The 25,896-nt window shown below is 41.1% G+C and overlaps 2 protein-coding genes and 1 long non-coding RNA gene across 12 annotated transcripts in view; 2 read left to right on the forward strand and 1 right to left on the reverse strand.

The window, feature by feature from the left end:
• The window catches only part of LOC149692764 (uncharacterized), a 116,775-nt gene that overhangs the window by 74,755 nt on the left and 16,124 nt on the right, over positions 1–25,896 (forward strand). The gene's annotated exons all lie outside the window — the stretch shown is intronic.
• LOC149692772 (uncharacterized) overlaps positions 1,927–25,896 on the reverse strand; it is a 79,141-nt gene continuing 55,171 nt past the window's right edge. Inside the window, exons 1-6 of one of the 10 annotated variants that reach the window (XR_016382868.1) lie at positions 15,137–15,958; positions 10,155–12,215; positions 9,921–10,074; positions 5,250–9,791; positions 4,809–5,054; positions 1,927–4,391 (exon numbers count right to left, since the gene is read on the reverse strand). Coding sequence is in view for 7 of the 10 variants with exons in the window: in XM_089868647.1 (XP_089724773.1) it covers positions 4,328–4,391; positions 4,809–4,845; positions 5,250–9,791; positions 9,921–10,074; positions 10,155–11,999 (6,642 nt within the window). In the remaining 3 variants the exon portion in view is untranslated. Of the gene's footprint in view, positions 4,392–4,786; positions 5,055–5,249; positions 9,792–9,920; positions 10,075–10,154; positions 12,216–15,136; positions 15,965–19,485; positions 19,510–25,896 lie in introns of those variants that run through there. The other 9 variants (XR_016382867.1, XM_089868647.1, XM_089868648.1 and 6 more) reach the window with 9 other exon arrangements.
• LOC149692773 (uncharacterized) lies at positions 20,333–25,081 on the forward strand. Its single transcript, XM_089868640.1, has 2 exons — positions 20,333–22,360; positions 22,452–25,081. The coding sequence occupies exons 1-2, from the start codon at positions 20,852–20,854 to the stop codon at positions 24,903–24,905; spliced, it is 3,963 nt and encodes a 1,320-aa protein (XP_089724766.1). The 5' UTR covers positions 20,333–20,851; the 3' UTR covers positions 24,906–25,081.

Genomic DNA, 25,896 nt, shown 5'->3' on the forward strand with positions numbered 1-25,896 from the left:
TGGGTCTTTTTCGTATCAACTAAAAAACAAAGCGTAGAACATTCTAGAAGAGAATGGCTTCGGTTATGACTAGCGGTTTGTTTCATACGTGATTCGAATGTGTAGGGGAATGACGAAACTAAGGGATGTATTTTCCTCGTACGAAGGTTGTTTTCAACCAGAATATTCTTCGCAATGACTCGTACCAGCACTTAAATTGATGCAACGCTAGGAAATTCGTTGTGACACGTTGCTTCAAAATAGGATTACCTTTTATCTTGTAAAACGCAATAATCATATTATTTACGTCATTTTAGGTTTCGACTTAAAAAGATCACTACCTAATTATTTACCATACATATATTAAATCAAGAATATTTTTATTATAGAATTTAAGTCTAAAAATAACTAGAATTTGAAGTTATGCAAAGTAATCCTTGAAGTGCAAGGACCTTTCTTTCGGAAGAAGAGACGTTCAAATCACGTGATGTTGCAAGTTTGCAACAATCTACGCCCCCCCCCCCTTGGTTTCGAGGAATCCAAGGCTTAAGCCTGGTTCACACCTGGCGAATTGAGGAGCGAATAGCCCGTCATGAACAGTTCGCTCATCCGTTCGCCTAGTCTGACATAGTTTTGGCCATTCGCTCACCCCGTTCGCCCGGAATAGTTTTATTTATTTATTTATTGGAATGTATTGTTCACAAAGTCAACAATGTGACGTATGTGTGAACATCGTAAGTCAAGTACATGGCCATGTTACTGAAAGACACTACAGGAGCACAATAATATGAGAACAAGCAAAACGGTTAATTACGTAATATTAAAAAAAAAATAAATAGTAATACCTAATAATAATAAGTATAACAATAATAACAGTAATCATACAAATAAAGAATAATACTGATAACAATTAAAACAATGTCAGAAAATTTAGAAAAGTAGAATTCGCTGCACAACAATGTAATTTTTATATAATCATTAGGGGGAGGGTTGAAGAAGTTAGCACGAAAAATGTCTAATAATTTACGACGAAAATGGGATTTATTAGTTAGAGTGACAACATCATTGGGCAACGAATTCCAATCATCAATAACAGAACACGCAAAGTGTGTTTGACGGAATGTAGTTAGCACCCTAGGTTTGACTAGTTTGTATGAGTGACCACTTTCCAAACTATTTTTACGAGCGAATAGGTCAGCTTTGCCAGTACAAAATGTGGGTGGGTAGGAGGTATTTTTATTCGCTGCTCAGCTCATATCTATTATCGCCCAAAAATCTATTTTCTAGCGACCAAAGAAGATTTCTTTCTTTCTTTCATCCAAATATACTTGGCCTTATCTTTAAGCAAGACCAAGACATTCACCTGGCGGAATGCTTTCTCTCAAAATTGTGTCGTTATTCTGAATATAAGGACCCACCATTTGCATTAAACTCTCAAATGTTGTCGGAGTCATTCTCAACCACTTCTTATAATTGGCTCAATCATTCATTCGTAATTTCCGCAATAGGTTATAAATACTGAATTGGTCACGACGCTTAATCAAATCCCATACAGTTTTTTGATTTATTTCTTGGCTGGTGGCAAATTCTTGCTGGTGGATTAAGTTCATCCTCTAGCTACAAAAATCCTACCCCAATGCAATGCAAGCACCTTCTTTCTATTATTCTATCATCCATTGGAAATGATGAAAAAAAGACAAAGCAGCCAAGTTTTCTGATTTTACCGCCAATATAGCACCCCCTACAGCTATCATTTTGGAGAGTTCGCCCCGCAATTCGCCTAGTGTGAAAGCTCTTCGCTCCTTCATTCGCTTACTTATTCGCTCCTTCAGTTCGCTCCTCCGTTCGCTCCTCAATTCGCCAGGTGTGAACCAGGCTTTAGTAAAAGAAGCGCGGACAAATATGATATTTGTATGGTATGATCAAACGTAAATAAGAGAAAGTGTGTAAGTTTTTTAAGGGGATCATTTTGCACCATTTTATTCTGTGTCAAAAATACAGCACTGAAAACACCAAATAAAGCGAGGAGCAATGGATAATTTTCTTAAAGCTTTTTATCCTCACTTTTTGTTTTTTGTTGGTTTTTTTTTTGTCTAAATTACAACAACGTTATATCACATTTTATACAATTTACAATGGCTAAGTTGGTTTTATCTCTTTTTATGTTTTTCCCATGAATTTTAACACCCCTTTGCAGCTATTTATTAATTTTTAACAATTTCGTGATTAAAAAACAAAACTTGTTTCTTTTACCTTTTAAAAAACATACAGGGTGTGGAATTAAAAAATTACCTAAGTTAAAATAACAAATCACTGTCAAAAAGTGTGCCTATTTAAACTGCAAAAGATATTTTAAGTATTTTAAAAACAAAAACAAAACAAAAAACATTTGTTCAACTATTTCATTAAATTTGAAATAAAATTCGTTTAATTTTTGGTCTAAATTGTTTTTGTTTTTTTTTCAAATACCCTACTGATGTACCTAAGTCTAACTAATCTAATTTAATTAAATTAAATTTAAGCTAAAATTAAATTGACAGTTATTGTTTTTAAGGAGTCAAATATAATTAAAACGAAGCTAAGATATCGAAAAATTTTCTTATTCTGACAAAGTTTTTTTTTTAGAAATTGTTTTTTTAAATTTTTGTTTGTTTTTTAAATAGATATATTTAGACTGGAAATCGCGTTATATAGACTCAGGTACAATGAACAAGGTTTGTATTTTTTTTTTGTGGATTTTTTTTTGTTTTTCATAATTGTTTTTTTGAAACAGCAGCAATTGTTTTTTTACTCATTTTTCCCATCTAATTTTTTTTTGTTTTTCATTCTCACCAAAAAAAAATAAAAAAATTATTCGGAATGTTGTACTTATTGTATTTACTTGTTTTTCTACGCGTGTTAATTTCCCAATAATATTAAAAAACAAATGCCTAAATTAAAAGAAGAAAAAAAAAGTCAAAAATTCATGATTATTCCTTGAATTTTACATGATGAGAAAACAAAAATTTTGAAGGAGGAAAAATATGTCTATAGCACCTTGTATTTTAGCGTTATTTAAAAATGTTAATTACAAAAATTAAAAACCCCAGTTTTAAAAATGGAAAATTATCTACAATGGAGGGTTGGGGGAGGGGGGTTGAAATGCGTATTTTTTTTTACACTTTTTTTGAAAATTTTCAAAAACTTGTTAAAACTCTAGAATTAGGCCTAACAGTGCGGTATAAGACATTATTTTAACGATACAATTTCATTTTTTTCATAATAGATTTGTATTTTATTATTTATTATCTTGTTTTTTACTTTTTTTTTTAAATTTTTATCCACAGATGTTAATTAATTTTTAATATCAATAACACGATCTGTTTTTTTTTTCATAATTCCGAATATCGGAACCACGAAAAAAAGTTAAAAAACAAAATTCAAATATTAATAAATCCCCCATTGAAGAAAAATTAACTTTTTTTTCCGTAATTAAAAAAATTCCAATTAATATTTCATTACACGCGGGGCGATACGGCTTAACCCTTATAATAAAATTATAATCAATTCCCCTAAAATTACAAACAGCTGACCCGCTCTGAAAATTTTGTATTTTAGTGTTTTTTAATTACATATACAATAAATGGGCTATCTATCCCCCGCCAAAGGGGCAAAAAACAATTTTGTATTTTACAAAACTGTTTATGATTATTATTGGACTAAATACAAAATTTGGGGAAATTTTATTAATTCATTTTTTTAAAAAACAAACTTAATTACTTGAAGACTTGAAATTTTAACCGCCGCCCAAAGTGTTTATTAATTTTTTTTTTTGTATTTTAGGGGGTTCGCGTATTGTTGTTTTTCGTACAATCAATACCACCCAGGCGTAAGCACCATCCTGGTTGGTGATTGTTTAGTTTCATAGCGCGCGAAATTTACGTTAACACTGACACGTCACACACATAATCCAGCGTTTAATCCAAGCTTAATCCACAAATAATCCGAGTTAATCCATCGCGAGCTTTGTTTTTTTTTAACGAAACACTCGCGCATTCATTAATCCAGTAATCCAGGAAGGTATTCGCGGAAATTCACAAGTTTATTCGCGCAAAAACTCAATTTGTTTGTCATTGTCGAAATTTCTCGATTTTTTTTTTTTTTTAATGAGGCAACGGAGGTAGCTTCACATTTACTTTCAAGAAAGTCGACGCCATTTTTTTTTTTTTTTTCTTAGTACCGAGCAAAAGGGCTGAAAGTATTCGCGGAATTGTATCTCTCTTAAAAACATTTTCACAGCGCGCGCGTAACGTAACGTAACGTTTTTCAAATTAAAACTCGCGAAATTTTATTTTTCAATTATTATTATTTAGGAACAAAAGAATGGCCGGCCGCTACGACTGCCGCCGCCGCTTGCTGACTCGCTATCACTGCTGTTAATCACACCAAAATTAAAATTAATTTCAAAATTTAAATAATCAGGAAAAATGAAAGACAAAAAGTTTTCAAATTTCCTATTATAAATTAGCCCAAAATATCCCCTTTCATTCTTTCGGGTTTAATTTTAATACGTTAAATTTAAATATGCCTAATTAATTAATTAATCATGCACTAATTACTAAGAAGCTTTGTTTTATAATATTTTGATTAAAAAGCCCAAATCCAAAGGATTTCAAAGATACAGTCAAAGTTTGTACGCATATATATATTTTGCTAATTAAATGTTTCATGCAAAAATTTCGGACTATATTTTATATATTATCGAATTTTGAATAATTAATGAATGAATGAATTAATTTGAGAGGGGGGATTTTGTTCTGATAGTTACCGTAATTCTGAAGGGGACTCGCCTTTGTGCTTGGGCTTGCTTCCAATGTTGAGAGTTCACTATAAACATAATACAAACAAATAAGGCCGATGTCGATTTTCTCCTTTTATTAATGTTTGTTTCTTTTCGTAAACTATTTTGTTTGTTCGTTTTTTAAATTCGAATCGTACTATTTATTTCGCGCCGCACGTCTTTTTAAATAGTTCGCCTAATTAAAAAAACCAATCTTGGAAATCCTAATGCGAGTTGGGCCTTTATCGTTTACATCCTGTAAAATGTTACCAATTAGTCTGACGCCTTTTAACCTTAACCCTTTCGTAAAAATTAATAGTTAAGCTTATTTTATTTAATCTACAATTCGTTAAATGCGTCACGCGTCGATTAAAAGTATATTATTTTACGAGGGAAGTTCGCCAAGTACGTTTTACTTTAAAAAAGTAGAAATGAGAGAGACAGGACTTACCTCCGTACGGGTCATAAATGGGATATCCGACTCCAACGTGGGTATGATGATGCGTATGTAGGTGTCTCTGAGGCGGAGGCGACCTTGACCGGTCCCCCGACACGTTTGTACAATCTTGTTTCGCATTGGGTGGTCCAGTATCGGGATTTGTTTGTCCTTTACCGGCGCTACCGCCTCCCGCGTGCGTCGAACCCGCGTTACCCTGGTTCGGGCCCGTTCCCGCGGACCCGCTACTGGGAGAGGCCGGGGTAGGATTGATACCACCACCGACGCTATCCCGACTGTCTCTTCTCTCGCCAGGAGTACTTCCGGAAATGGAATTGGGCGTTGTAGACGGGGACATCAGCGCCCGTTCTTGTAGTTCGTGAATTTTATGAGTGGAGTGGGTGGTATAGTGCTGCGAAACTTGATGTAACAAGTCCAAAGCCTTAGTACCACCCGGCGGTCCGTTTCCCGGAGGCCCGGTTGAAGAAGGATGCATTTTGGAACCCATATGATGGTGATGAGGGTCTCCGGGACCTCCCGGGGCTTGAGGCGGCGGTAAATCGCACGGTCCGGGCGGAGGCGGTCCGTGAGGCACGTGATACCTCAATTGAGGGTTGAAATAGGGCGAACCTCCGTAGGCGGCTGCCGGTCCCGCGGCGCTCATTAAAATCGGGTTCAGTCCTCCGCGATAAACCGGGTGCGTCGGGTCGAAAGGCATATGGGCGAAATGAGGTGGCGGTTGTAAGTACGAGGCGTGCAAGTAGGCGTAACTGTTCGTCGGAGGTGGTGGAGGACCCGTCGTTTCCATCGTAGGTTTCTGTCCTTCGCTATGCGAAGAGGATGAAGACTTATTTTTATCGCCACCTTTTGATTTGGATTCTTCCTTGGAATCGTGGTGGGAATCGTTCTTAGACGAATTAGACTCTTTATTCTTGCCTCCTCCGCTGCCATGCTCTTTCGAGGAATGGTGCGACTCACGGAAGCCCGATCCCGACGAGCTTCCCCCCTTCGATCCCATTCCGTGAAGACTTTTCGAATGATGGTCCGCGGACTTATGCGGCGATAAGCAAGGTTGTCCTCTAGACTCCATCACCGACCCGTGCTTGGAAGGGTAATGAGGATTTTCCTCCTTCCTACCGGGAGGATGCGAGCCACCATGATGGTAGACCGATCCTTCGTCCATCTTCTGTTGAGGTTGTTGTTGTTCCATGTAATGGTCTTGAAGGAGATAATACCTCCTAATTTCTTCGCGGTGTTTTTCCATCATGACGTTTGTCTCGTAATGAGAGTACTTGGCCTTGCCAGAGTCCATTTGCGATTTAAGCTCGATATTTTCCTTCATTATTTGGTGGTTTTCGCTTTGTTTCTCTTTGAGACTAGCCGCCGCGGCCGCCTGAGACGAAGACGAGTAATTGGAAGCCGGCGGCGTTTCTCGTTTGACGTGATTCGACATCATCATGCCGCCTGGCGCGTTTTGACTAGATTCTCGTGCTTCTCTCGACGGGTCCCGTTCGCGGTTATAGTGAGAGGATGGGGGAGTTGGTCTTTTGACGTCATTATGTCTCCCGGATGAGCTTCGACCTTCCGCGTTTCTCTCGTCTTCCTTGGCAGCGGCATGCGCCGCGTGACTGGCTCTCCTTTCATTCTGTTGCTGCTGCTGCTGCTGTTGTTGTTGTTGTTGTTGCTGTTGCTGCTGCTGATGATGATGTTGTTGTTGTTCTTTGTACATTCGTTCTTGCTCGTGCATCAAGCGTTCTTGTTGTTGTTTGTAATGAGGATCGGCCAACATATGAACGTGAAAATTGGGGTCCATCCCGTACGGGAACCCTTGCATATATCCGTAAGGATAGGGGTAACCTTGCTGAAGAGAAGGCTGTTGTACTTGTTGAAGAGGCGATTGTCGCGTCGATTGCTGTTGAACTTGCTGCTGTTGCTGCGCTTGTTGCTGTTGTTGTTGTACCTGAGCCTGTTGTTGTTGAACTTGGGCCTGTTGTTGCTGGTAGTCTGGAAGACCGGGTGGAGGAATGGCGCTCGACGGGTTGGGTGGTAAACCACTCATTTCTTCTCTCGACGACGTCTTCTTATTGTTTAAGGATGGGTTTTGTTGTTCCTGAGGATCAACCGATCGACTATCCATAGTCATGTCAATGCTCCCCCAAGCGATTTTCGAGGGTTCTTTCACTCCTCTGTCAGTTTCGGGTTTCTTACCGGCGGGGGCTTCTTTAAGTTTCTCCGTGGATGTAGGGGAGTTATTTTGAGTGGGAACCGAAGGAATTAAGTAGGGTGGTTGACCGTAATAATACATCCCGTATTGGGCGATATTTCCGGATGGCGAAGGAGCGGCTTCCGACGTCGTTTTCAACGTCTTATCGTCCTTTTCCTTTTCCGAAACGGCCACTTCCGACTCGAGAACGGGAGCCGTATCATTAGCGTCGGATATGTCCGAATACGCGGGGCTTTGAACGTTTTCGTTCATCGCGCTTTCCGGGGTGTTGGGATCGATAGTTAAGTCCAAAGATCGCGAAGGCGTACCACCGCCCATGTTACACAGTCCCGAAACTGGACCTTGTTGCGAATTGGGACCCGTCACTGTGATATTTCCCATCGAATCCCTCGGAGGAATCGAATTACGAAGTCCATCGGGGTGGTACGCCGACATATTGTCCATTCTATCGGCGCCTTCGTTTGCCGGAACACCCATCCCGGGAATTTTGGGTCCCGTTAATGGCGCCATACTCTTTTTGTCCTTATCCTTGCACTTCTTTTTGTGCTTGGATTTTTCCTTCTTCAAGCTTTCCAAAGCGGGATTGACAGTTGTCGGTTCACCCAAAATAGTTGGCTTGGGTTGTATGGGTTTCAAAGAAGCCGTACCCGATGAGGGATTCATTCCAGGAACGTGGGAAGACTGAGGTACATTCGCGGCGATGGCTTGTATCGCGGGCGACCCGGTCATAGGAACGTTGGAAGCGGGAGGGCGTTGAATGCCTCCCATATTTCCAGCGGGAGGAACATTCGTCGGTGGCATTTTCTGAGATTTATACCTGTCCATTTTATCCTGTTTGACTTTACTCTTGTCCAAGTTAAGAGGCGACGAAGCGGGATGACTATTTGGATTGTGGGGCTGACCAGGAGCAGAGTTTTGTTGAGGTCCTCCGGGTGGGAATGAGTTATTATCGGGGCCAACGTTCGTGGGAGGGTTTGGATAAACCCCTTGAACAGGTATCCCGGATGCGGAATGACTACCGTAACCGTTATTAATAGGTTGTCCGGGTGGCACGGGACCCACCGCGTTGCCGACTGAAGATGGTAATTGTCCCGCGAAAGACATAACGTGCGAAGTTGGAATGCTGACGGTGACCGACGGCGTTGACGTAACAATGGAATTTCCGGCGGAAACGATAACTGCCGGTGACGCGGTCTGTTGTATAACCGTTGCCGTGGTGGTGGGCGCGAGATTCGTACCTCCGCCTTCCGACGGAGGTATTGATTTGAGGGCCGAAGACTTTGATTCGACGGAAATGGGCGCGACGGGCACCGCGCAAGCGATGGCGGGGTTGTTCGAAGGGAAGCAAGAGGAATTGGAAGTGGCGGCGGCCGCCGAATCGCTGATAGCGACCGAGGCCAGAGTCGAGAGGTCAGAGTTCATTTCGAAGTTTTCGGTTAGTTCCTTGGCGCCTTGTTGCTGGGCGTTGCGTAAGGCGTTATTGGTCGCGGCTTTGGGTGAGGAGGAGGCGTTGTTGCCAAAAGCGGTGGGTGTGCCTGGTTGATTGGGACTAGGAGGTACGCTACCCGCGTTGGCTGGAGCACCGCTGGCGCCTCCGGGCGTCGTCGGTGTCCTGGCGATTTCTTCCCCTTCCGGGTTGGCGGCGATCGTATTGTCTTTTTCGCACTCTTCCGCGGTGACGGTGGCCGCGGGCTCTTCGGTGGTCCTGGCGGCGGCGGCCGCGCTGACGGCCGCCGCTTCTTGGTTACCACTATGCGCGTGAGTTTGATGATAACGCAGTCCGTTGATATGTTTGTACTTTTTACTGCAATTTGGCTCGGGGCATTCGATAAGCGTGGGAGAGGACGGTTGCGAGAAATCGACACTATTGCCACCCGAATTGGAACCGTTATTTCCCGGAGTTCCGGGCGCGTTTCGCGACTGAGTCCGACTTCTCTTGGAACCTTTCAGGGCGTCGTTCCCGGAAGACGTCGGGCTAAGTTCCAGATCGGCCGGCCGACCTTTTCTTTTACCAGCACTCTCCGCGACTCCCGACGCGTTTGACCTCGCGGGACTGGTCGGTACCGTAAAACCGGTATTGTTTCCGTTTCGACGGCCTTTACCGTTCCTAAGTTTACTCTGCACGGCCGTTCGAGTTTCGGCAAAATTGTTCTCGTTGTTATTGTTGGCGGAGCCGCGACCTCGTTTACCACGACCCTTTGCCGTTTTAGCGTCCATGTCGCTGATGGGAGATTCGCAGAGACGAGGCGGCGCCCAATCGTGCTTGGTGCAATCTAACAGGGTGCCCACGTACGTCTTTCCTCGCCACGTCACGTTTACCACCAATACGCCTGCTTAATTTGTCAAGAAAATACAAGAAAAAACAGAAGGGAACGATGAGGTTTCGATGGCAAAAAACCAAGTTAAAATAAAAAATATATATATATATATCGGGGTACGAAAGTCGGTTATTCAATACTGACCTCCTTCCGTTTCTTGCCAAACAATTCCTTCTAAAAGCACGCTGGTACCTGGTTCGCAAGGACCGAGACATTCGGGTTCCGTCACGGTTCCTATACTAGTACAAGTACCCGTTTCTTGCGTTTCTGGTGGAATGGGAGAACATACTCCATCGACCTTAAATTAATTAACTTATTAAGCACCTTAACCGAGTCCCCGAATAAATTACAATACGGATTAAATGTAATGTCCCTCACCCTGTCAACCCGTTCAATTTTCAGCCTCTTTACTGGAGGGCTCTTTGGCAGTTCGTCATTTTTCGATATCACAGAACAATTAGTCGGAGGACAGGCGACATTAGCGCCTCCTCCGACGGAAACTCCCAGGCCGGCGGCGGCGTTACCGGCGCTGGAAGCGGGAGACCCGTACTTTTCCAGTTTGACCGTTAAGTTGGGAATGGAAGAGACGCCACCGGATGGCATCGCCGAAGACGGTCCGTTTAAACCGGAAACGGCGCCACCCCCACAGTTCGTTACGCCGACCGACCCGCCGACGATTTGTTCTTGATGATTAGCGTTCGATGGCGTCGCCGACCCTAGAGGTTGCGCGCCACTTATCACAATACCGGAAGAAGTCCCCGTAGAATTGGCGTTATTGGCTCCGTTATGTTGCGCCAGAGTCCCTAGACACGAATTACCGGCGTTCGACTGCTGAGAGTTCATATTAGCCAAATGATTTGAAGAATTGGTTACCGGCATACCAACCGCGTTCATTTTAATGGAGGTCGAGGCGTTTGGCGTCGCGTTGACGTTGGCGCCGCCCGGAAGATTACAGTTGGAGGAAGCGTTTCCCGTTACGCGGTTAGCGTCCATCGAATTGGCGGCGTTGGCGTTAATGACCGTATTGACCGCCGCCGGCGTGTTTTTACTCTTGTCCTTCTCCTTGTCGCGACTCTTTTCCTTCTTGTCTCGATGACTTCCACCGCGACCTTTCCCGGAGGAATGTTTCGACTTGGGTTCGGCCGCCGCCCCCGGTGAGGCGGCGTTGGCGCCGATGACCGCGGCCACGTTCGAAGGCGTTGAGGTAGAGGTTGAATTCAAGACGGCGGCGCCGAGAGGGCCCGCGCCTTCGACGGCCGCATTCTGATGATGCGAGGCCACCAGAGCGGCGCTCGTTTTACTAGTGTCCGACTGCACAATTTCGTGTTTGGCTTCCGAGGACTTGCTGCCCACGTTCTTTCGTTTAATTTTCATTTTTAGACCTTTATCGACGGTGGCCTGATGCTCGACCGCCGCGGAAGTGGCCGAATTGACGCTGTTCGCGGAATTGGCGGTTCCTACCGCTCCGCTCGCGTTACTAGCGCCGCCTCCTCCGCCGTTATTGCTTCCTCCGCCGTTGGTAGCGTTCGCGTTGCTACCGATTCCGCCACTTAACCTTGAAGATTTGGAATTGGACATCGTTGCGCGATCGGACGATGAAAGATTGCTTTGCCCCGCCGCCGTTAAGGAACGAGACAGAGCGCTGCTGGCGGCGTTGTTCGGGGAAGAACTGTTCACCGAAGAGTTCGCGTTCGGGGCCGGGTTAGAAGAAGAAGAGGGCCCGGAAGCGCCGGGTACGCGAGGAGCGGAAGCCCCTTGAGTCGAAGGCAAACAGGCGGTGGGGGCTGGGCCACCGAGAGCGTTGGGATTGCCGCCCAAAGCTCCGTTCTGCGTCGATCCTGGTCCGTTCTTCTCGTTATTTTTCTCAATGTCCGCGTCTAAGTCGATGATGAGGTCGCCGATTCCCAACTCCCATTCATTGTAGTCGTCGTCGAAATTCGTCGTTCCTTGAGCTCCGGCCGCCGGAGAAGCGATGGCCTCCGACGACGGAAGAGTACTCGATCCGACACCGACTGTCCCCCCACCACTCGAATTACCTCCGCCGCTTAAGACGCGATTAGCCGAAGAAGTACTTGTCGCGGAATTACTGTTGGAACTATTATTACTTTGGTTATTAGAGGCGCTCCCGAGAGTCTTTCCGCCGCGATCAGCGGTTTGCTTGTTGATTCCGGAGTCACCGATCGCCACCTTCCCACGGTGGCCATCCAGGGAGTTGTCTTTCATTTGCCTGGCTTGTCGCGACCACCGACCCAAGGTGGAAACATTCTAGAGACTCCCAGTCCCCCGACCAGACTCCGAAATTACGCTTCCGCAAATATATTAACACTTCCTCGACGACACTTGCCGTTTTCACTCGCAACCTACTACGCCCGGACACTTCTTGTCACCGATAATGTCTTCTCGCGGCGACAACCACCGTCCCCAATGAATTGACTAATCCTGTACCCGAAATTAAAACAATTCAAATTAAATAAAACTTTAAACTTGTTCGCCAATTCATAAAGCGATCAACTTCGAGAGAGAGAGAGACGTAACAAAACGTCATTATTATATTTTGGCAACCAAAAGACTCGGGCGGAGCGGGGGGGAGGAGGAGAGAAAAGTGACGACAAGAAAATTACTCTTAGAGAAATGCTCGAAACTATCTCTTAAATTGATCTTCGCGAGAGGAAATAAAAATTATCCTATAAGAGACGCGTGCAATAAATAAATCCCAGACGAACCAAACAATCAATAATGACATAATCTGATTTACGTGGGTGGAATGAATGATCCTACAAGGATTAATAGCTAACTACCGATAATGGTAAACCGGGGGCAAAACATAAATAAACAAACAACAACCGCTGGTAAATCCATTTGTCGTTTCATCATGTTGAACTCGTTAAGTTTTGATATAATTTAGCCAAGACGAAGCGCAGAAAGATTAGTTTCGTGGCTCTTATTTATTTCATTTAAGAAATGTAATATTTTAATATAATCTATGACGTCACTGTAATTTAAATCCAACGTACCTAGAAACGCGATAAGAAAACTAAAAACCAATTTTTTTTCCAAGTTTTGAATTTGAGCCAAAATTGCACCTAAATTTAAAATCGTATATATTAGCAAGTAGATGTAAATTTGAATTTATAGACGTTTAGCGCATTACTAGAGTTCATCTAGAAATATTTTTAACACGTAACATTAAAATTAATATTTCATATTATTTTGAATGAAATTTAAAAAGAGCTTTTAATAATATTATTAATGAATAAATTTTAAAACGCGGTTAATAAATTATTGAAGAAATTAGGTTGAGAAATTTGTCTCCTTTCAGGACGGTGGGGGATCATTCGTAAAGCGTAATTTGTATTTTTAAAGCAAGGAGCTCTCCGTTTGAGACGCATTTCAGCGTACATATTATCGTAACATTAAATCATCTCACTCAAAACGTTCTGTGAAGTGAAAACAAGCGAGAATAAAAATTGAGGGGTCGAACGCTTGCCAGTATTTTTCAAAAAGCGAAGTTCATAAAAACAAAGAAAACAACCCCAATTTAAGTTAAATGGAACAGGTAGGGGCGGTCTAAAGGGTGTCTTGCCTTTTAACGCAAAAATACCAACAAAAAACCAAGTAGAGCGAAGTATACGTTTACATAATTTGCATAATTGTACGCCTTCGTAGAACTCAATGCCAGCCAGCACCTATTACGTAATCCTTCGGAATCAATAGGGCGTATTGTACGGACTAGCGACATACAGTTAGTGGAAGCCATTTCTCTTTATTAACTACCCTTACAATAAATTATAATATTTAGGCTACAATAAATATTAATATTAAACGCTAGACTAAATAAAAAACGAAAATAAAATTACGTTTCGCAATGATATAATTAATTGGGAAGCAACCGAAATTAATTAACAACCCTACTCTTGTCCTTTAATTAAAGGTAAGATGAACTAATTGTTTTTTTTATATTTATATGTTTTGTTTAAAAAATAAAATTAACCCAACACTTGTCCTTTAATTAAAGGTAAGATGAACTAATTTTTTTTATATTTCTGATATGTTTTGTTTAAAAAATAAATTAACTGGAAGTAATAATAATTTTGTCTAAAATTTTCCAAAAATAATCCATCATACTGGTCCTTTGATTAAAGGGAATATAAAACTATTTTATGTTTCGTTCCCAACATTTACGAAAACAAATAAATTGGAGAGTATATATATATATATAAAATTATTAACATTTGAGTAATATGTTTTAAATGTTAAGTAAATAAAACATAAAACCTAATAATTTAGACCTGGCGATAATATTTTTCACTTCCCATATTTCATACTTTATCTATTTAAACAGATGTTCGTATGGAATGTAAAGGTAAAGTATCACGTATCTATTAAAAACATTTAACTTCTCTAGGATGGGGGAAATGGAGGGTAAATACGGTATCGTAATTTGGCATAAAATAATCTGGTTTAATAATCAAATCGAGAACAAACGAGCAAACAAACAAAGCACACCGTCTTTATCTCAAGTACCTGATAATGCTATAAAAATCGATCCGAGGGACTGTTCACTAACAAACCTCTAAAAAAAAGACAATTCTATAGAAACTTGTCAACTAACAAATTCTAAAACACCAAGTCCAAAACCTAAACATTCATAATTAAATTTTAATTTAAGTGGTTATCCCCTCGGCCTCTTAGAATAAAAAATAAAGAATAACAAGTATCAGAAGCCATCTCAACAATAAACCGCGTCGGCTTGTTTATCCCCCCCCCTTTAAATCCCCCCTACGGCGGATCTCCTTTGTAAGTAGACAAAGATGGATAGGGGCGATGTAGCTAGAATGGACTAACAAATGGGGGGGGGGGGGAGAGAAATAAACCCACGTGACCGTAAACTCATATATCCCCTTATAACAAATCGTAACGCTTGGCGGCATGCATGCATTTTTATTATCTAAGAAGAAGGAGAAAAAACTGATTAAAATTAACTTTAATGCTTTAACTTTAATTATTATTAAATAATATGCCTATATTTCTTATTCTTTTTGCAAAATATTAATCGATAAATTTTGGCACGGCCCTTAGCCCTTAAGTAACAAACCCAAACTGAAGGGCCCAAGTAAAGTTAGGCTTAACATGACTCGGGTTTAATCTTATATTTATAGTTTATATACACGCAAAACGCATTGCGTACTTTTGCACTAGTCTACACTCTACAGGAGTAGTCCAAAATTTGAATAGCTATTATATATATATAGCCAAGGCTTAACGGATTTCTCGCTAATAAACCGCCCACGCAATTCTATATTTATTATAAAAAGGGTTCGTTAGGCTTAACGATAAATAATTAATTAAAGATATATTACCGTTGATATGGTACGTTATCTCCATAACAAATTAATCCAAAATTATTCATACAAGGGCGCACAAATAAAATAATCCAGGCGAAATGATGAAATAAATCCAGAAAGGAGCAGTGTTGAGGACGTTTTATAGCACACAACTCAATGCGTAAAATTATAAATCACACTCGCGCAAAAAAAACCACACACTTTTTCACTAATATATTCGGGCCTTGGCCACGTTGTTTTATTATTTTTTTTCTCTCTCGGTTTTTACTTTTTTATTTTGTTGTTTTTGGAGCGAGTGGCGCCGAGGTTTTTCGACGGGAGATATTCGAGGTACACCCCCGGCTTGAAGCCTCGTATTTACCGGTGGGTTTCGCGGGTAGCTTACCGCGCGTGCTGTTACGAGGCGATGCGCCTCGTTCGCTCGTGAACTGCAAAATGGTGGTGAGGGAGGGTCGAAAACAGTCTGAAAGGGGGCCTGAAATGACGTCGGGGGGAACGAGAAAAGGCCTCCGCCAAGAGAGAAACTCGCGAAAGGGGAAGAAAATAAACGGGGGAAAGAAAAGCCGGGTAGGGTAGGGTTTACTTTTCTGTGCAATGGCGAGGGTTAGCTCGTCAGACCCCTTTAAAATTAAGGCTAGCTCCTTAAAATTTGTAGTCTTCACTGTACAGTTTGTGTTTTTCAAAAGCTAAGCCTAATTTTCCAATAGAAATCTTACATTTACGTGAAAAATATAGATCTTACGAAACAAAATTGTGCTAAGCCTAAACTTGACAATTTCTCTGAGGGACGATTTTTTATTTTATTTCAGAAGGAATCACTCGAGAGAAAACACAGAGAATCTTGCCCGAAAACTCCCTTTACCCCCATCTTAATCACGTGACCTCGTTTTGACCCCCGTTTTCTCCCTCCCCGGGCCATCAAAGCGAGGCTTAGCGCCATACCACCAGCAGCACTCCCTGAAACTTTTATATATATATATTGACCTCCCTCCTCCGCCGTTTCCCGCCACCCCCCACCGTCTCGCTATCGTGGCTTCCCATACTTATTTTTCACTGCAGCATCAAAAAAGGGGCCCTTCCTACATGAATAAAAGATGACATTTAACATAACTTAAATATTTAACATTATAAAAGAATTTATAAATACGGTATTATCATCATATGAGAAAGTGAAGAATTTGGTTTGTTCGCGATAAAGCAACTCTCTCTGAGTCAGAGTCTTAGCTACAAAGACGTTAGGCCTTTGCCATTTAATTATGAGATAAAACGCTGTTATTACGAAATAAATCTAATTACAATAATCATATTTCAAACGTATTCATTATAAAACACTATCGTTAATGTTAATTACGTTTAAAATTAACGTGAAACCATTATTAAAAAAACAAAATGGAACAAAATTCGAATGGACGGTCCCTTATCATCCTTTTAAAGTATTTATCAAGTTTAGTTTATACCGAAGCCATAGGCGGGAAACCGTGTAATTTCAATAGAACGCCATCCCCGTATAAACTTTGGTAAAGATTAACGCTGAAATCTATAAAAGCTCGTGGCGCGTATCTCAGCCTCCACCCTTAACGTTCATCCCAAAACCAAAGTACAGCGAATATAAATCAAACGTTCCATTTATCCAACATTAACCTATCCCGGTAGAATGTGACGAAGAACGTTGCAAATTCGGGATGAAACGAATTACTCGAGTTTCGAGCTTAGAAATTTCATAAGAGATTCTGATTAAATTTTCAAGTTAGGTATAAACGCAACGTGGTCTGTTCATCAATAACCTATAAGTCTAGTCTAGACCAATAAGAATGCTCTGTTTATATAACAAATTTATAATTATCGTTTCCCTCCTAATTATAGATTTATATCGCATTTCCCATTAAGGTGGAAATTTCCTATTTACTTGACTGTGTTATTAACACAAATAATAATTATTATACATAACACAATATAATTGTAAATATACCAGTATATTTTTATATAATATATATATGTATAGAAAAGTGACAAATAAGCCTTGGGAATAAAATTTAAGTAAATAATAGATATGGTACTCATTTTAAAAGCTACATTTATAAGCAATTCCTATTTCATAAGACTGCTCTCATAATTACAAAGAATATTTTCTTTTTATAATATAGTACCCTTCTTTCCCGATCCTCAATTTCTATAATAGCCGGGCTATGTATGTATAAGGGTACATATTGCGATACATTATACTCCGCCCCCCACTCCCATGGGGAATCTATACGTACAGTAGTAACATATATGTGTATGTACGCCAGATGTTTATATTGTTAAAAGAAAAAAAGGAGACTTTTTCTATAAGGGTTTTACGATTAGGACTTTGAAAAGCAGACCAGCTTTGAATTTAGGCGGATCGAGTTACTGTTTAAAAATTCTACGGGTTTTATTTCGCGCGTCACGTGACTTTCGCTTCGTCATGGTGAAAACTAAAATATCGAGTTCCTCCTCCGTTTAAAGTCATTCAATTTGGCAAAACACGTTTTTCCCAAACCCCCATCCATTCCTTAAACACCATCAAGTTTACGATATTTTTTTCAAATGTAGTTTGCAATCAAAAAAAAAGTAAAACGTCGTAACTCCAGTTTAAATATTTTACCTGGGAAATCCCTTGAAAGCGCTATAGCCCTAACTGTCCCCTATCCAACGAGCCTAAATACTCGACCCTAGATAAATCAGAGGCCGAGATAATGACCTTTTGACAAAAGTGTTCTGAACCTAAACTTCGAACCGTCGTAACTATCGTTTCCATAAACGGACAGTCAAACCCTTTCAGAGTATGATAGCCCTAACTGTCCCCTATCCAACGATACTAAATAATCGACTCTAACTCAATCAGGGCCTGAGATAATGACCTTTGAACGAAAGTGCTCTGAACCTAAACTTCGAACCGTCGTAACTATCGTTTCCATAAACGGACAGTCAAACCCTTTCAGAGTATGATAGCCCTAACTGTCCCCTATCCAACGATACTAAATAATCGACTCTAACTCAATCAGGGCCTGAGATAATTACCTTTGAATGAAAAAACCCTAACTTTGACCTAAACCTCAACTTTAACACGTCATAACTATCGTTTAACAAAACCTACGGAGCAATCAATTTAGATTATAATAGGCCAAATGGGTCTGTATAAAATGATACCAAATAAAAGCGCGTACTCCAATCCGATCTCGAAATATTCCACTTTGAATTAAGGTTTCTAACCCTAAGAAGAAACTCGATGGGATTTTTACAGCTGAGAGAGAGCCGAAGAGTATGAAGTTCTTGCCAACCAGAGTTCTGTGATCGATAAATTCTTTCTCCCCTCCCTCTTCTCTCCCCCCCCCCCCCCGAGTTAGGTTGAGGCCTGCATTACGGCTGAACTCTCCCATGCCTCGCTTTTACGCTGGCGACAGAACTGCCACCTCCCTCCCCTTGCCATCAAGCCTCGGCTTCAAGCAGCACAGCGAGCTTCAAGAAATACCAATTTTTTTCCCATTCCCTTCTCCAAAAGAGGAGGAGTTGCAAAAAGATTAAGGAATAGAAAGCGCGTCTACATTCCCTATCACGATGCCAATTTTAACAGCTTTTTTAAAAGTGGTTTCTAATCCATATCCATTATATCAGAAGTGAGATGAGACCAGAAGTACTTAGCTAACCAAATTCTTCACTCGGCGAAAGTGAATATTCTTGATAACACACGAACGGTTGGCCCTCTAGTGGTGGTTTCAGAATTTCCCCTCCAAAGCGTGAGACGCTCGCGGTGGTAGACGGCCGAACAAGATTCAAGCACCCGCGTCCGTGATTCGCCGCTTTAGGTTGAGGGGAAGGGGTAAGAAATGTTTTTTTGGTACTCGACCAATTTTTTTCTCTCTAGCGTAGGCGCGATGGAAGCGGCGTAAAATCCTCAAATTTGTTCACTAATGCCAGGATCTATTACCAATGCTAGAGCCCTTCACTTCTAGTCTCATCTCACTTCTGATCCTATTAGTTTTCAAACGGAGAAATAAAGGGCGGGTTTCCTATTCCTTCAATATATTGTCTATGAAAGCAAAAAAAAGAAGTTTGTTTTATATCGCCCGCACGTGAATATAAAAGATCGATTACTCCCTATAAATCTAGTTCCAATCGCAATTTGCAATAGGCACGCGGGTAAGGGGGCGCTTTTATTTAACCATATACTTACGGCTTATTCCGGGTGGTTAAAGATAAAATGTTTCAGTTAATCTATAATCACCCGGAATTTGCAACGTGTAATAAAGTAAGAATTTATGTAAATTTCAACGGAAACAATAGGTTTATCGAAGTTGCATTTTGGGAATGAATTAAGAGTGGAATAAAAAGCGGGAACTTACAATTTTCCCGCCCTTTTTTTTTCTTTCTTTCTCTCTCTCCGAGGAAGTCTCGAGGGTAATAGAATTTCTAAGAGAAAACAACAAAGTTGAAACAATGCAAAGAGAAGAAGCGCCTCGTACAAAAAAGAAGTACACGTACAGGAATGTATTTTCTCTACTAAGATATAAGTGGGTCTCAATTCAATTTGAGGGCAAGGATACTTGTACGAGGATGCAAAATAGCGTTTCGGGATAAGGGAGGTTGCTTTTGTTTGAGGAGGGGGAGAGGAATATCCAACCACTCGGTAGTCGGTACGTGTGTTTAGTGTACTGGAAATACTGTTACAGACAACAACAATCGGGTGGCGTGTTGACGGCGGGGCTTTTTATTAATGCGGATGAATTCACCTTTTAAGCTTAAACACAGTCGATTTAACGCCTATAGAAATTATTATATACGAAAAAAAATGGGGGGGGGGGAGGAAGGGGTCACTACCGGTTTTAACTAACAAGGTTTATACAACTTTTGGAAAACAAATTTCCCTGAGATTTCCAGGATTTTCCCCATATAATTCCCTGAATTTTCCAGGTTTTACCCGTATATTTAGTGTCCTATTTAGCAAATGTTAACGAAGGAGAGTAGTACCTATTTAAGAGTTCATGCACAGGGGAGCCGTGGGGAGCCGGGGCGCCGATGACGCCGTTGCCGCTGTTGGCACCCGACACCAAGTTGGCGCCGTTATCGCTGTTGCCGCCGTTATCACTGAAGTCGCTTCAATCTCCCTCTGACGCCAGATATTTCACGCGCGCCTTATCTTTATTGACTTTGTTAAGGGAAAACATATGTTAGACTTAAGACTAAGCGCCATATTTCCATAGTAAACCACAACTTCGCCTGAAACTAGAATTCATTGCATCATTATTTTGTGGCGCCAGATATTTGTTGGCGCCTTATTGACTTTGACAATGTGGCGGGGAAATACGTAAGTGTAAGCCTATTTTTAAATATCCTAGAATTGTGTATTTTAAATATTTTGATTGGCCATATTTACTTTTCATATATTTGTGAGTATATACGTACTAAAGAAATCATAGGAAAATTTATTCCCTGTGTAAGCAAAATGAGAGTCAGATTTATAAGTGTAGAAATAGGGGAAACCTATATAGCACTTCAACTTTCGAATTATCATGCTTTGGCGCATGCGCTTAATTCACTTCTAATATTGACATGATTAGAGTATAAAAGAACCCCCAACATTAGAGATTGTTTTATTTCGTCCGAGACTCTCGAGTTCTCCAGACAGTTAACACTTAGTAAGAAGTTTTCTTGTAGAAATTATTCTAGAAGTTATTTTATATTCAGATTAAATATAGTTAACTTTTAAAAATGGTAATGTGCGATATTTGCGGACGTAAGTACGTTCAGAATAAAAATCTTTTAAGGCATCAAAAAGAAAAGCATCAAGGCGTTAGACCTAGCTTCTCGTGCACCATTTGTTCGTCTACATTCACAAGGCGTGATAGGTTAGCACGACATTTAAAAGTCCATAACTCTCCCACCGAGTCTATGGCTAAAAAGCAGAAAACTGCTATAATTCCTGACCACTCAACCTCTGTTGCGGATACTTACCCTCCTTCGGTCAACACCGGAAGAGTGTCACCGACCCTCACTCTCGCCGACCTGACACGGCAGGAAAACGAAACTCGACACGCCATCATGAACCGACATGATGGTGTTGGGAGGAAGAGGAAAGCGGACACCCAACCCGCATACGACCCCGACGTACTCGATGACTTAACTAGTCAAGAAAACCGAGACCTGCAAGATCTCATGGACAGAGAAGAGGAAAGGCTAGCAAATGATGAACCGCAACCCATGGTTACCACGCCCGACGTACCCCTTCCCGATCAACTGGAGGAGCTGAACGTATTGAATAATGCGATCTTCTGCGCTAGATTTACGCCTACAATGGTGGAAACCAGCGTGGACCTTTACATTGAAAGGCATAGAGACGCCATAGAGGATTATCTGAGGAATAAACTAGCTCAGGATAGGGGGATTAAATGGTATTTAACTGTTAGAGCACGTTACACACGTGAGTTAGGGAATTCAGAACAGGATGTAGAAATTCTAATATACCATAGAACCCGCAACCTCATTATTTTAACTCCTGATGTTATTCAGGGACAAATAGATCAGGGGATTGTAACGTTAAAACGTTTAATTGAGGAGTATGAAACCCAAGGTAGCGGTTGGACGCTGGATGGAATTATGTTCCTTCAAATTAACATAATATCATATATACCTTTGCATGGGGGTACATATTTTGAGCTTCCGAAAAAACTCGCATCTAAGAAAGCCCTTACCAATGTTAAAAACCACGACAATAAGTGTTTTCTATGGTCAATTTTAGCCCATTTACATCCTGTAGTCAGAAACCCAAGCCGTGTAGAAAATTATCTACAGTTCCGTAATGAATTAGACTTAACGGGAATCACATTCCCTGTAGAGGTAAATGAAAGGATGCTAGGAAAGTTTGAAAGGGTTAATAACCTTTCAATTAATATATTTGGCTTCGAAAATGAGGTGTTCCCCCTTTATGTTAGTTCGAACAGGGTGGAGGAAGCGCGTCAAATAGACCTTTTATTGCTAACCCAGGGGGAGAGTAGGCATTTCTGTTTAATTCGCAATCTGAGCCGTCTTTTGTCATCGTTCACTGCATATAATGGTAGAACCTTCTACTGCCGTTATTGCCTTCACCGTTTTTCCGGTATTGGGTCCGAACAAAGACACGAAGAACATGTTAAAGAGTGTAGCCTACACGGTCCGCAGAAAATCCAAATGCCAGTAAAGGAGCCCATCCTGGAGTTCAAAAACATTGCCTGGCAACAAAAAGTAAGTAACTTTTTCAAAGTATTGAGAGCAACTGTCCCGAAACATATGATGTAAAATCTTAAATTTGTTTCCAATTTTTCTGTTCCATTAGGTGAAGTTCGTCATCTACGCGGATTTCGAGTCAATCTTAAGTAAAATACAGGGATGCGATCAGGACGCTACCCTCTCTTCTTCCACGATAACCTCCCAACACGTTGCCTGCGGGTTCAGCTACGTCATCGTTGGACAAGACGGTTCAGTGTCAAAACCAGTGACGTACAGAGGAATGGACGCGGCGGAAAGGTTTTTACAAAACCTTATACGTGAAGATGAAATCATCCAGGGGAAAATAAAAGCCAACGTACCCATGAACCTGACAAACTCGGAAATGACGGAATTTGTATCAGCCCAAGTCTGCTACCTATGCAGGAAGGCGTTCACCCATGATAACTGCAAAGTTCGGGACCACGACCATACAGATGGGTCCTACAGAGGAGCGGCTCATAATACCTGTAACCTCAAGTTGAAGACATTGAAATTCGTTCCGGTGTTCATGCATAACCTATCCCGCTATGATGCTCACTTGATAATGGACAAAATCGGACTCTTTAAACATCAAGAAATTAAGTGTATCCCGACGAATTCCGAGACTTACATTTCGTTTTCTCTGGGAAATCTACGCTTTCTAGACTCTATCAGGTTTATGCCAGCCTCGCTCGACTCCCTCGTTTCCAACTTGGCCAAGGGAGGTGCGGACAAGTTCAAATGCCTAAACTCTGTTTTCAAACCGGACGAAGTGGAGCATTTACTGAGGAAACAAGTCTACCCGTATGACTATTTCGATCGCGAGGAGAAATTTGACGAGACGGAGTTACCACCGAAGGAGGCTTTTTTCAACTCGCTCACCGATGAAAAGGTTAGTGACGAGGATTATTCCCAAGCCCAAACAGTTTGGGAAAAATTCAGGATCGCTAACCTCGGCGAGTACCATGATTTATACGTCAAAACCGACGTTTTACTCTTGGCTGACGTATTTGAAAACTTCCGAGCCATGTGCTTGGAATATTACAAATTAGACTGCGCTCACGCCTTTACCGGCCCCGGTTTTGCTTGGCAGAGCGCTTTACGTATGACTGGAGTTAAATTAGAACTTCTTTTAGACCCTGATATGCACCTATTTATCGAGAAGGGAATTAGGGGAGGAGTTTCTCTGATAACCCACAGGTTGGCTGAGGCGAATAACAAACATCTTCCTGAAACCTACAACGCTTCGAAACCTAGTTCCTACATCACTTACCTGGACTGTAACAATCTTTATGGAACAGTAATGTGTCACCATTTACCTATGAGGGGTTTCCGATGGTTGCAGCCATGTGAAGATTTCACCAGAGAAGTTATTCTTAACCATCCCGACGATGACCCTCAGGGTTTCATTCTAGAGGTGGATCTTGAATACCCGGACAGTTTACACGTAGAGCATAATTGTCTCCCCCTCGCCCCTGAAAGACGTGTTGTTACCGCCGGCGAACTATCTCCATATTCAATAGATCAATTGAACAAACTAAAACTGAAAATTAAAGATAGTCTTCCCAAATTAGTCCCCTCGCTTTATAACAGAGAAAAATACGTGCTCCATTACCGAAATCTAAAGTTCTACCTCGCTAAAGGTTTGAAATTAGGGAAGGTTCACCGTATTCTCACGTTTGAACAAGGAGCTTGGTTAAAACCCTTTATCGAGTTTAACACGGAGAAGCGGAAGATGGCCGCTAACGCGTTCGAAAAGGATTTCTTCAAACTATGCAACAACTCTGTGTTCGGGAAGACGATGGAGAATCTACGTAACCGCATAAATTTCGACCTTGTGCAAACCCGGGAGATGGCAATCAAGAAAGCGAGTTCTCCGGCGTTCGAAAGGTTTACAGTTTTCAAGAACGACCTAGTTGGAATTCACCAACTGAAGAAATCCTTAACCTTGGACCGACCCATTTATACGGGCTTCACCATTTTAGACTTGTCTAAACTGGTTATGTACGATTTCCATTACAACACCGTGAGAGCTAAATATGGGGAAGCCGCCAAGCTTCTCTTCACAGACACAGATTCCCTGACCTACCAAATCTTCACCGACGATCTGCCCCGAGACTTTGCCGAAAACAAGGAGATGTACGACTTCTCCGATTATCCTCGAGACCATCCCTTGTTCAGCGAGGAGAACAAGAAGGTTCTCGGCAAGTTCAAAGACGAGCTTAATGGAGTACCGATTCAGGAGTTCTGCGGACTCCGTCCGAAGATGTACTCCATCTTGTCGTCGAAAGGGGAAAAGAAGACGGCGAAGGGAATTTGTCGTCGTGTCGTTAAGAAGAAGATTCGTCATGCCGACTACAAGGAATGTCTACTTCAACGTAAACTCACCGTGGAAGAGATGAAAAGAATTGTGAGTTTGAAACATGAACTATTTTCCGTCACCCAAAAGAAACTCGCATTGAACCCGTGCGATGACAAGCGATACATCATCGACGGTGTGTCTACTTACTCGTTAGGACATTTTAAAATTAGGGATCTATAAAAGCGAGTTTTCCTCCGTAGCCCGGTTTCTCGCTTTATGTAAATTATTTTTCAAATATCTTAGAGCTGTGTAACTTTAATATCTTAGAATTGTATAACTTTTCTAAAAATATCTTTCGTGTAAATTTGTATATGTAAATATGTATAAACTTGCTATTTTTTTTCTTTTTTTTTTTTTTTATAAATTTTTGAATGCTGTTGAAAATAAAATAAATATAATTATAATTATGTTAAAGTATTCTTCTCCAAATTTTTCCTACTCTTATTCATTTTTCATGTACGAGGAGGAGGAGAGAGGGGCCCGGCCTCCCCTTCCGTTCAAAGTTTCACTATTTCCGTTCAAAGTTTCACTATTTCCGTTCAAAGTTTCACTATTTCCGTTCAAAGTTTCACTATTTCGGTTCAAAGTTTCACTATTTCCGTTCAAAGTTTCACTATTTCCGTTCAAAGCTTCACTATTTCCGTTCAAAGTTTCACTATTTCCGTTCAAAGCTTCACTATTTCCGTTCAAAGTTTCACTATTTCCGTTCAAAGTTTCACTATTTCCGTTCAAAGTTTCACTAAGGGATTGATTACATCACTTTACATACAGTCTAACAAAAATGCACTTATTCTCCTAAACAAAATTTATCGTAGCATCAATGATTGATAAGTCACAACTCTTACAGAGAAGGGACTGATTTCCGAATTCCAAGTGCTTTATTTGTTTACTTCCTTATCAGCATGATAAGGAACTGTCGGCGGGAAATTCAAAAATCGTACCCTATATAATCAGTTCAGTTCCGAGTTTAATTTTTATTCAGTAGTTGAGCAATTGACGATAAATTTGAAAATGCTAAGCCTATACGAAACGTGTATTTGTTTTAAGACCCCCATTCCCCGATTTCACAACTAATTTAGGAGTCTAGGACGTCTTTGATGGTAACTCGGGTTTATTGGGCCTTGGGTTATCAGAAACTTTTGAAGTGGGCGAATTGGCGACTGATAAGATA

This window comes from Phalangium opilio, unplaced genomic scaffold, assembly GCF_054372755.1.
Source record: "Phalangium opilio isolate 3A_F unplaced genomic scaffold, DU_Popi_V2 ptg000024l_1, whole genome shotgun sequence".
Classification (NCBI taxonomy): Eukaryota; Metazoa; Arthropoda; class Arachnida; order Opiliones; family Phalangiidae; genus Phalangium; species Phalangium opilio.

Excerpts from the sequence above, each read along its gene's own strand:
- LOC149692773 (XM_089868640.1), top strand. The coding sequence starts at position 20,852 with ATGGTAATGTGCGATATTTGCGGACGTAAGTACGTTCAGAATAAAAAT. Across the intron at positions 22,361-22,451 it reads ACATTGCCTGGCAACAAAAA|GTGAAGTTCGTCATCTACGC; the intron begins GTAAGTAACTTT and ends CTGTTCCATTAG.